Source organism: Enoplosus armatus, chromosome 21, assembly GCF_043641665.1.
Source record: "Enoplosus armatus isolate fEnoArm2 chromosome 21, fEnoArm2.hap1, whole genome shotgun sequence".
Lineage (NCBI taxonomy): Eukaryota > Metazoa > Chordata > Actinopteri > Centrarchiformes > Enoplosidae > Enoplosus > Enoplosus armatus.
This window is the reverse complement of record NC_092200.1, coordinates 9,467,342-9,479,468: the sequence shown is the minus strand read 5'-3', so window position 1 is coordinate 9,479,468 and position 12,127 is coordinate 9,467,342. Positions and strand designations below refer to the sequence as shown.

At 45.3% G+C, this 12,127-nt stretch overlaps 1 protein-coding gene across 1 annotated transcript; it reads left to right on the top strand.

Annotated features, from left to right (window-relative positions):
- The first annotated feature begins 3,920 nt into the window (after positions 1-3,920).
- lnx2a (ligand of numb-protein X 2a) lies at positions 3,921-11,769 on the top strand. The gene is made up of 10 exons (XM_070928084.1): positions 3,921-4,324; positions 7,074-7,309; positions 7,427-7,564; positions 7,789-7,988; positions 8,324-8,737; positions 8,846-9,019; positions 9,489-9,666; positions 9,769-9,994; positions 10,692-10,850; positions 11,532-11,769. Exons 1-10 carry the CDS (start codon positions 3,921-3,923, stop codon positions 11,665-11,667), a joined length of 2,265 nt encoding a protein of 754 aa, XP_070784185.1. The 3' UTR covers positions 11,668-11,769.
- The last annotated feature ends 358 nt before the right edge of the window (positions 11,770-12,127 follow it).

The following is a 12,127-nucleotide window of genomic DNA, read 5'->3' as shown; positions in this document are numbered from 1 at the left end:
AGAATAATTTAATTAAGTCAGAGAAAACAGAGTGATGCAGAGTGTAAAGGAGAAAGTGAATCATTAGTGAGTGAATGAGGGACAGCGGCGGTGTCCTCGTTTGACCCGAGCTGCTGAATCAGCAGAGTCTCAGCAGAGGAGACTCACTCATTTAGCCGACCTTTAACCACAAAGCACAAGCAGCTAATTGTAGCTGCTACGGTGGCCGGGTTTCCTTACAACCACTAGCTACACACTCACACTCGTCTTACAACACAATGAATACAACAGCTGTAGACCAAAAATATCCCTACTGGTCGAGGGGTGGTACGGTTTTGGAGGAACACTAGCTAGAAGTGAGTGCAAACAGCAGCTTTAATTATACTTTAACTGAGGATAAAATGCCAAATAGTTACATACTGTTCCAGTTCATTCTCCTCTGCCATTGCGTCGTAATCAATTACACGTTGTAGCTTAATTAATTCGGCCAAAATCGATGGTTGTATGTTAATTAGCGCAACATCTTTCTTGTTTACTTCTCCGCGAGGTCCTTCAATCGAGGACCCGTGTTTTGTGCTGTCCTTTGCGATGCCTGATAGTTTCCAACAGCCACTTTTTGTGGCACAAAACCATAACATGACCATAACAAAAATAGACTACATCGCTTTGAATACTATTTAATACCTTGAGATAATACCTTGAGTTTTGTATTCAGATCGTTTACTGCAATACCACACCAGAGTGAAACTTATCCATTACTAGTAAAAGTCCTGTATCTTACTTAAGTAAATATAAGTTAGTACTGTCAGTAGCATTTACTTAGTGTAAAAAAAAAAAACTTTGTAAAAGCTTTTTTTTAATTTAAATGTTGCACTATGTGCTCATTATTATTGATGATGGATGAATATATATAAACATCATTTTAACGATACAGTTGGTGGAGCTCAATTTATCTATTTTATATACAGTACTATTTAAGCAGTTTAATCTGTATCAATGCATCATGCATAAATCAAATTTTATAAATTGAGTTTATGTTTTGTATGTAAATATCTTAATCTGTAAAATAACTAGTAACTAATGCACATAAACAGACACTTGTTGTTATTAACATGCAGAACTGAGTTTAATACCCTTTATTAATTATTTCTTAACATTCATATCTGATTTAGAAGAGGTGAGTTAGCGTCCAAATATCCCATTTTGGGCAGGCCGTTTGGAAGCCACCCCTGATTCTGCTCTGGATTGACACCCGCAGGCCCCGCCTAGCCCCGTTGACGGACAGCAGTGGGCGGGGCCAGCGCCGCCAAAGGCACGGGGGCGTTTTCGTGCGGGTTTGCGGAACGGGCCGTTGCGGTGAATGCGTGATTGAGGTCCCGCAGCTAATAATCTTCCCCCTTTTTGGGGCCGGAGCGCACGGCGCGGAGGAGCAGCCGGAGTAGGTAATATAACATCTGCTTCTATCCAGTGCCTGCATGAACAGTGTCAGTGTGTGGCTGGCTTTGCATTGATATTGCCATTGTCGCTTCATCTGTCCTAGCTTCTCCGCTCGTGGAGGGTGGGATGGAGTCAGACAGATGGGGGCAATGATAAAAAAAAATGCTCTTGTCTAATCAAACGTGCTCAACGCCTGCGGGTATCTTATAGATCATGACACTTCAGTTGGTGCGTTGCCAAGGTAAATTGGGACTATGGCAGTGAAAAAAATGATTGGAATTGTCAATTAAATCAGTGTCAGGTTTTGTTGTTATCATTGCATGTCTGACTGTTGTGGAAAAAAAAGCAGCCTATTGCAACAGACCTAGCAGAACAGCAGGCCTGCTCTTGCAAGTGGCTATCAGCCTTTCTGGATTTTTTTTAAAGATAAGAGACGACGAGATGGGGGTTTATGAAAATGTAGGCTAAGCCGACAGGACCTGAGATTTTAAATCTGTGGCCTAAAACATCATCTCATCTTATTTGAAAATATTATTCCTGCAGGCGAGGTTGTTCATGGCTTGTCCAGTGTTGTAAGAGTAGATTGTCATCTCTGGGAAAAAAATGAAAAATGAGCAGGGACAGGTGCAGGGCCAAGACTGTTATTTATTAATATAGAAAGCAGTGTAATGACAATAACAGCATGGCCTTGGACTCTCTCTCTCTTTCCCTCACACACACACACACACACACATTAAAAGAGAGATATTTCACAAGCATTTGCCAGTCTTCATGTGACTTGTGTAAAGGAATCTGTTGCCACAGAGTCCAGCGATGTTTAAAATAGATTTAAGTGCTTTTCATGGCCAGGGCTCTAGACTGCTGCCACAGTGAAAACCTGAAGACTTTACTTATTGATAAAGACTATTCGCAGGATCTGGTACCTAAAAAGCTCTTGTGCATGCTTGTGTAGACTTATGCTTGCATATCTACAAGTCTCTGTGCGTGTGTGTGAGTGTGTGTGTGATGTGGTGATGTCACAGCTTTGTTATAGGAACAGAGAAGCCTTGTGTCCTCATGATTAATTCATGTCCAGCTGCGGGATAGAGACAGAAGCAGCCAGTCACACACAGACAGGAGCACGTACTTAAAGGAGGCTGAAATAAGTAACTACCGGTCCGGTAGCCAAGGAGACAGGAGAGACAGGTTGTCACAGAAATGGGTAGCCACGGAGACGAGACGAAAAAAGCAGCAAAAAACGAACCAAGGGGGCTCTCATCATCGTATGCGCTGTCTGACAAGCTTTCAGGCTGTACCAGGGAGGAGCAGAGCATCCTGCTGAGAGAAGTGCATCTGTTGTGTGGCTCCTCTGCATCCTTCTCCGGCTACACTCTGAATGTCAAGCCCCACTGAACAGAACAGGCTCCAGGTCGTCATGGAGACAGGAGCAGACCCCCGCTGGAACAGAGGCAGGTAGTCACTGTGGCTTGGCTGGCCCGCTGTGTGCTGAGGCACGCCCTCTGCTGTCCGCTGGCAGCATCAGGCCCACAGGGGCTCAGCTAATAGAGCGTCTGAAGGTCTGAATGGCTTTGGATGTGACACATTGTGGAAATGATCAGCGAGCACAGTGCATTAGCTCTGGGGACGCACTCTCCTCGGTGGAGTGCTATTTTTCAAGACTTTGCTTTAGGCATGTTCTCGTTTCTGTTGCAGAGGAGACTGAGTGCATCTACTGTACATGGCCTGAACCAGAAATATAAAGTTCACTGTGGGGAATGTTTAAAGAATTCTTACTATCTTTTTTGTTTCCATCTCTATTGTGGATTTGACTTCCTTTCAGAGCCTCACCCATCCTCTCTCCCATTTTCTTTTTCTTGTTTTTTGCCTCTTTCAGATTTTTACATCCCGTTAATCTGTTTCACCCTCTTCTTATCTTTTTCTTTCTTCTTCCTCGCTCTGTCCCGGCTCCTTTTTACCTTTCGCTGGCAGTATTTTCCCTCACTGTTGCTTTCCCAATCCCACTTCCTCTGATCTGTGTCCTCTCTCTGCCTCAATCCCAGATAATTCCCTCTCTGTGGAATTGGAAGATTGCAGCAGGCGAGAGCAAAAGAGAGATTATACTGCCAGATTAGTGGACAGGAGCAGCAATACATAATCTCAGCACACTCACTGACACACACACTCACACTCTCACACACACACACACACACACACACGCACACACAGTGCCACTCTCGATCTCATGCAGACACGTGGGTACACGTGCACAAAGCATTTGCCACATGAATAAATGCACGAGCACATAATCAGACACTTGTTGTTTTTCTGAAACAGCTGTTTAACCCTCTTGCTTTGCCCTCTGACCCACAGGGTGATGTGCCATCAGCCACTGGGGGGCATCTGTCCTCTCCACAACTTGTTCATCCTGTAAAGCTTATGGGTTAGGAGTGTGTGTGCCCCTTCCCAACACTGCAGCCCCACTGGAGTCATTTGTGCCAAAGCTGAGTTGCGTCAAAGGAGCAGAGATGGGCAGCCCAGGCTGCGAGGTGGGTCTAGCCGGGCCGGTGGAGCCAGCCTTGGAGGCACTGTGTTCTGAATGTGGCCAGATCCACCGCAGCTGGGAGAACCACCTTTACAACTACCGCCTGGAGGTGGACGACGACCTGGTGTGCCACATCTGCCTGCAGCCGCTGGTGCAGCCACTTGACACGCCATGCGGACACACCTTCTGCGCCCGGTGCCTGCGTAGCTTCCTCCAGGAAAGGGACTTCTGCCCGCTGGACAGGACACGGCTGCAGCTGCAGGCATGCCGCAGATCCAGCATACTGGTGCACAAGCTGCTGGACAAGCTGTCTGTGTCCTGCCCTTTGACGCCAGTCTGCTCCCTCAGCATGCCACGATGTGACCTGGAGGCACACCTCAAACACAGGTAATAAAGCTTACATGCAGACATTATAGATGAATGCTTTCATGAGTGCAAACACACACACATACTCAGATCAAGCACTGTGCATGCATGACAACCAGGATTTCAGAAGCCTTATACAGGTAATGCAGCTTTATTGTAGCTGTGTTCAAGTCAGTCAGACAATTAACAATGTTTAGATAATGATTACTCGTTTTAAGTAACAGCGCATTGGTTCTAGCTTCACAGGGGTTTACTGGTGTACTTGGTCTTCTATGGTAGTAAACTTAATAGTTTTGGGTTTTGAATAGTTGGTCGGACAAAACAAGCAATTTGAAGACGTCACTTTGGGCTCTGGGAAATTATAACAGGCATTTTTCTCAATTTTCTGACATTTTCTAGACCAAACCATTCATCTATATGGAGAAAGAGATGAACTGATAATGAAATTAACTGTTAGTTGCAGCTCTAGTTACCTTTGTATAACTTTAAAAACTGTAAGTTGCATATAAAACCCCCCATCCTCACGATTGTCTCGTTTCTGGCTGGAACTTTCAGAGGTATCATAGTTCTTAGTCCAGACTTATCAGTCATTAACCTCAAGGGTTTCCGTCCATCCACCCGCGTTGGCTTTTGGCCCATTTGGACCAGGTGCTGTGAGACCCTGAGGGGATTATTGGGCTGTAGGTCATGTGACGGAGGATTAGTGGTTCCCTACCGCAGTCATGGGTTGGCTGACCAGGAGCTCCATGTTCTCATTCTGCAATCATGCTGAGCAACTTCAACACCAGAGATCTTTTCAACCATTTCTTCTGTGAGACAGCCAAAGGCAACCCAGGCCTGTGGTGAGTCGAACACAGTGGGGTGTGAGGTCGGCGTGACTTGGGATGGCAAAATGGCAACTTTCTCTTACTGGCTTCCTCCATCTTTCCTTCTGTCTGTCTCTCAGTCTAATTTCCTTCTTGCTCTCTTTTTTTCTGTTGCCTTTTCTTGCACTGAAATGCAAGACACTGTGTTAGTGCAGCATTAGAGTTGCCATAGGGAACCTAGGTTAGGTTGCTCTTGCATGTTGTGTGCATTTTGTAGCAGTGCTTGGAGAATACACACAGCATATAGTGATTTACTTTGCTTGGTACAAATCGTTTGGTCAGAACATTCTGTAGATGTGTAGAAACTTATAATATTATCATCAGTGTTACTGATTTGGGGGGAAACGTCTATGTAGTTAAAAGTGTTTTAAGATGGTGTCTGTTGCCAAGGAGCAGTCCATTGGTGTTATGACACCTGATTATTGACTGGATGACTACCTAACACCTCAGTTAAGGCAAGAAGATTTTCCTTAACAAGCTCTCACTAACAAGCTATTGCTAACAAGGTGTTAAAAGCTTTTCTGAGTCAGATGTTTTTACAGGAGGCCACCGCCATAGATTGATTTTTTGCCTTTAAAACGAGATTATGTAACTTTTGCTGAATGACGGCCGCTGTAGCAAAAGTGCCAATTACAGGAAACTAGTAAAACTTAGTGTAATAGTAGTACATGTATAAAATAGTCAAAAAGTCAGTGAACTGACTCGGTTACATAGCAATATCTGTCTAAATTTAGCAAGTGTTAGCTAATATTAGCCGCCATAAGCTACTGGTCACCCCAGACCAAGTAAGGCTGTAGCAGCAAAACCCCTAAGTTTATTAAAGTGAGTAAGGGTGTGTTTTAATGCTTATACATGTATCTTTTCATTTGTGAGTGAAGTGTTTTATTTCGTCTTTGACAAGTCACATAGTCTACAGAATGTTCCTGAATTCTCTGGTAGCATTTCTCTTATCCAGAACTACGGTTCAGGGTTTCATAGCTGCAACACATTTAAACTTTATTGTCAACAGTCTCCTTGTCCAGGCCTTTTCATCAATCACCTCAGCAGAAGGGCACATCTCAGCGAAGGTTGCACACATCATGTCGTGTCGAGAAGACACTCAAAGACGAGATTTAAGACAGATCAAATGAGGTCATTGCGAGGACTAACGTGACATTCTTTCGTAAAGATTAAACCTCTGGCCCACGTGGGTTTCACCACTCCCCTGCCCTGCAGACTTAGGCCTAAGATAGTAACAGGTGCCAAGAGTCTGCTGTGTGACTTAGTCAGTTAACATTGTTTAAGTTGAAGATTAGGGATCACATAAATTGAATATCTTCAGGTTTCAGACTGTTGGCTGGTCAAAGCAAGAAAACTCAAGAGTCATTGTGGACTTTTGGGAAATTTCGAAGGACATTTTTCACTATTTTCTACTTTCAGTTAACTGAAAAATGAAATGATAGATAGATTTATTGTCCAAGGGGAAAATGTTTTTTCATACCCTGCACATGTACGTGTCTCACATGGAAAGCATGTGGATACACGCAATTCACACAATACATACATGGTCACATATGCTCATATAAATTCATGCCCCTACAAATATTCCCACATATACTTGTATAATCTTTAGTGTAGCCCTACATCCAAAGGATATAAAGATATCAGGATATGCAGCAGTGCCAGATCAGAATTCAGTTGGGACCTTTCCTACAAAAACTACTTTTCACTTTTTCTCTTTACCCACTGAATCCCTCCCAGCTACATGTGACCCTGCACCCTGACCTCCTTTTAGGAGGGGACAAACAAAGAGAGACTTTCCCTGATGGCCTCCATTTACGTCCCATTTACTTAACTGATGCTGAACCTGATTTTCTTTACACGTCAGATGGACTAACAAACTGACGCCTGTTGCTTGGTGAAAGGTGTCCCGGGACGCGGTGTCAGCAGACGAACGTGGACGGTCCGCGATGTGAGAGCGGGGATGAGCGAGCAATGGTGTCCAGCCCCCCCAGGTCGCCCAGCTCCCCGCAGACAGAGCTGAGGGACCGCACACCCTCCCCACCCTCCGGACCTAATAACACCAGTGGCAATGGGCCCATGTGGACGGACGACGCCGGCCTCGACAACCCCGCCTTTGAGGAGAGCACGGAAGAAGACAGTGAGTGGACCCACTGGCTTTGTCTGAAGTGAAGAGATTTAGGTTGTCAATATACTTTCGATTAAAATCTATTGATCAGACGCAGTAGAAATGGCATCCATCTCTTCATGTCTTTAGGTGTGGTAGGGTTGGAGTGTGTGGTCCCCAGGGTGAAGCGGCCCCTCAGTAATCCCTGCATCCACCTCCTCCGCTCTGTCAGCTCCACCTCCTCTGGCTGGGACTGCCCAGAGTCCCCACCTCTCTCTGCTGAAGAGGGTATGACATCACTTCCTCTGTTTGACTGAGCATCTTCCTGAAAGGCTGAATACTAGAGATCTGAGATATGAAACATTGCAGCTTTATCTTTCTCGCAATTGTGAGAGCCATGATCTTAGACGGCTGGATAATCACATTCGGGCAACATTAAATTAAAGGTTAGGAGGATGTGGGCTTTGATTCCTGAAATGCAGCTGTGTAATGTGATTTGTGTGTCCATTAAGGCTGCGTGAAGTTGCCCTCGCTTCCTGAAGGAGAGATAACTGCCATAGAGGTCCACCGGGCGAACCCATATGTTGAGCTGGGCATCAGCGTCGTTGGGGGAAACGAGACGCCTCTCATCAACGTCGTGATTCAGGAAGTGTACAGAGACGGAGTCATTGCCCGAGACGGGAGGCTGCTGGCCGGGGATCAGATACTACAGGTGAGAGCCTCGGTCCATTATCAATTTTGGGTTTTTCAGTGTTTTCAGGGAAGATTTAGGATGTGAAACGGAAAGGAGCTTCTAACACCTTAGAGCTTCACCTTAACTATTAGTGATTGTTTCCATTTAAGATTCATATTAATAGTAGCTGTTATGGCAGACAGTTGTATCAGTATCAAGTATATTGGTATATTATATTAGTAATTCACTATATTTTGTAAAGATTTTTTTGAGCAGGGGTCAATGATGTTAAATTTTAGTGTGTTGTGTTTATGTCGTGTTGTGCTGCCAAAAAATGCAGGTTTAAACATCAAGTGACTTGTCTTTCTCCCAAGGTGAACAATGTGGACATCAGTAACGTCCCCCACAGTTTTGCCCGCTCTACACTGGCACGCCCCTGCACCACTTTGCAGCTGACTGTGCTTAGGGAGCGTCGTTGTGCCTCCCGGGCGCCTCCCTCCTCTTCCTCCTCCACCCCGGCCGTGCCCCACGCCCCCTGCTCCACCCCTGAGGGCGCCCCATCCAGCCCCGCCACACTGAGAATCACCCTACACAAGCGGGACTCAACAGAGCAGCTCGGCATCAAGCTGGTACGGCGAACGGATGAGTCGGGTGTGTTTGTGTTGGATCTGTTGGAGGGAGGCCTGGCAGCAAAGGACGGCAGACTGAGGAGCAACGACCGTGTGCTGGCAGTCAATGACCAGGACCTACGCCACGGCACCCCAGAGCAGGCTGCACAGATCATACAGGTGAGGATGCATTCGGTCATTAAGGCAAGATTTCTTTTGGTATCATTTAGAAGTAAAAAACAAATGAAAAGGAAATGTGAGTGACAAACACTGACTCTGTCTTTCTAGGCCAGCGGAGAGCGAGTCCACCTGCTGATTGGCCGACCCAGCAAACCAACTCCTCCTCCACCGCCAAAGTCAAGCTCCACCAGAGACCTCTACTGCCTTGATCACTTCCTGCCTAACCACAGCTCTACCCCAAGTCCTGTGCCCATTCACCTCTCACGCACCAGCACTCACAGAGTGAGCAAATGTGATATGTGTGTGTGTATCAATGTGTTTGTGCACATGGGTTCGATTGTGTATTTTGACATATTTCATGTGTTTTATCATAACCAACGTGTGCTATATTGGAGGAATGTACTTGTAGTGTGATCAGGACTCTTTTCAGTGTTATTTTTCAAAAACTGTTCCAAAAATGTATGTATTATGTTATTTATTTTAAATATTGAATGGCAGGGGAATTTCAGATTTTAAAAAATGATTATTATTACTTTTAGGCACTCATCTGCATTTCCCCCTATTTTCTCATTACTTTTTATTAGTGGAGGCATTTTCTGAGATGAAAATCAGTTTGAACCAAATGGCTCCTTGAAAATCAGTAAACTGAAAACAATGATGTACAAAGAGTAAGTAGACTAAAGAACTTTTACCTGTGAGTGGACACATTTTCTGTTGCAGAGACTGAACCTGTGTTTGTGTGTGTTGCCAGGACCTTTCCCAGTGTGTGACCTGTAAGGAGAAACACATCACTGTGAAGAAGGAACCCCATGAGTCTCTGGGCATGACTGTCGCAGGAGGGCGGGGCAGTAAGAGCGGGGAGTTGCCAATCTTTGTGACCAGCGTCCAACCACATGGCTGCTTGTCGAGGGATGGACGAATCAAACGAGGTGAGCGCTCCCTCCCGAAACGACATTAACAGGACCCATTCATTCAGCCAGATCAGAAACATTACATCAGAAACTACAGCGACTTCCTCCTCTCTCCTCCAGGTGACGTCCTGCTGAGCATCAACGGGCAGGACTTAACGTACCTGAGCCACAGTGAGGCTGTGGGCACCCTGAAGGCCAGCGCTGCTTCGCCCTCAGTCCAGCTGCGGGTGCTGGAGGTCAGCATGGTGGAAGAGCACGACCATGATGAACTGCTGCCTCACACACATGACAGTGACTTTGATGCCAACTGGTCTCCCTCGTGGGTCATGTGGCTGGGCTTACCCAGGTGAGCACACAGAGGAGAGGAGGGATGACCGAGGCACATATACGTCTTCAAATATAGTTTGAAGATGAAATAAATAATGCATTGCTATGACCTGATGTTTGAATACCTGCAGGCTGTAGTTGCTGTAGTGATGATTGTGTGTCATAAGGATCAACAGCTCTCTGCCTGCTCCAGACTGATACTGAGAGACTTCCTATCTTTTTCTCTTCTTCTTCTTCTTAGGGCCTGGACGATATGAACTAAAATATATATCACGATCAATCGCCACATTTATCTTGATGATGTTAAATGTAACAAGTGTTGAGTGAATGATTTCTTTGTCCATATTAATTACTGTCTGACTGAATTTGGGATGATTGGTTGTTTAAAAGTCTGGTTAGATGTTATTTTTTGTTGCAGCTATTCTCAATTCAATTATATTGGATTCTGGCCATTTATTGAAAATTGTGATCTGATTAAAAATCCCAAGAAAGTAACTAAATATGGCAAGAATTACAGATTTGCAAATTGTAAGAGGTACATTTATTTAGAGGTATTGCAAAAACCTGATTTAGAAATCCTACCCCTCTGGCAGGTATTTACCACTACGTTTAACAGATTTTAAGATTCACGATAGACTCCGCTCCTCAGAGGATGCAGTCTATCTGTACTATCTGTCCAGCCCTCCTTCACTCTGCCCTCTGCTCTCTTCTTGCAGCTACCTGCACAGTAGTCATGAGATCGTGCTGCGGAGGAGCCACCCGGGCAGCTGGGGCTTCAGCATTGTTGGGGGATACGAGGAGAGCCACGGCAACCAGGCGTTCTTCATCAAGACCATCGTCCTCGGCACACCTGCCTACTACGACGGCCGCCTCAAGTGAGTGATCAGTTGTTGTTCACATGAGTATCTGTGGCTTATGTTAGCAGTGACGTAGTGGTGAATTAGCAGGTAGATAAACTGTGAACTCCAGTTGATGATTGATAAGAGTGGCGTGATGATTGGCCACGCCGCCTACACACTGCATTGCAAGAAAAAACTTTTTCTGTTCAGTATTTATTTCAGAAGTATACCTTTAATAAGAAAACACCTGCATTTATTTACTATACTCTCTCTCAGTAAACAAGGTTTCGTTGTTATACCAAACTTTACAGGCGTGGCCTTTTTGCTGTGTCATCAGTATCTTATCTATTGTCATAATGCAAACAACCACCAATAAACCAAACTTAATTCAGTTTGACCTCGTCTTTGTACACATATGATATGAGTATCAGTCAGAAAGATTGTCATCTATTGTAGGCCTATTAATAAGTATTATCTGTGAAGGCAAAGCTTGATAATTCTCTGTGCCACAGAGAGTCAAAGATACTTTCTGTCGTAGAAGACAAGAAAAACAGTAAATATTCCCTGATAATAAATATTTACCTTTTTACCAGCCTTTCTATGTAAGCCACTGCCGTTCCACGTTTCCTCTGATCTTTCATGTTATAGAGCTATTTGAATGGAACGTCACTCCAAGCTGTCAGCTCCTGTTTATAATCCTTGCTGACTTGTCTCTAGGTGTGGTGACATGATCGTGGCAGTCAACGGCCTGTCGACAGCAGGAATGAGCCACTCGGCGCTGGTGCCCATGCTGAAGGAGCAGCGCAGCCGTGTGGCGCTTACCGTGGTCTCCTGGCCTGGCAGCCTGGTATAGCCAGGCCAGATCATAAGCAGGCTGAGCACCACGCTGAGTCCACCTAGAATGTTCTATATTGGGAACGACCTTGGCCAAAGTGAACTGGTACACGCTACTGTACATCGCTCCATACCGGGCTTAATCCAGGACCAAAAGCATTCAGAACTGTAGTAGACCCAGCAGGACCGAGCCTGTCCTGACCAGGTGGGAACTGATCCAGATCGTGCCACGTCACTCGACAGACTGCACTCACAAACACACTGCTGAGTTCATATGGTCATGTTGTCTTTACTCCCGCAGGGAGAAATGGTACTGCAACTGTTAACAGGCGATCTGTGCTGTATTCACCTCACCAGGCAGTTGTAGAAACCAGGGCTGTATTCAGGTGGATGCATCGTTGCAGGTAGAGCTAGAATATTAAATTACAAAAACATAATGTAGCCTGTGATCCTCTGTCATCTAGGATATTGACCTGTAA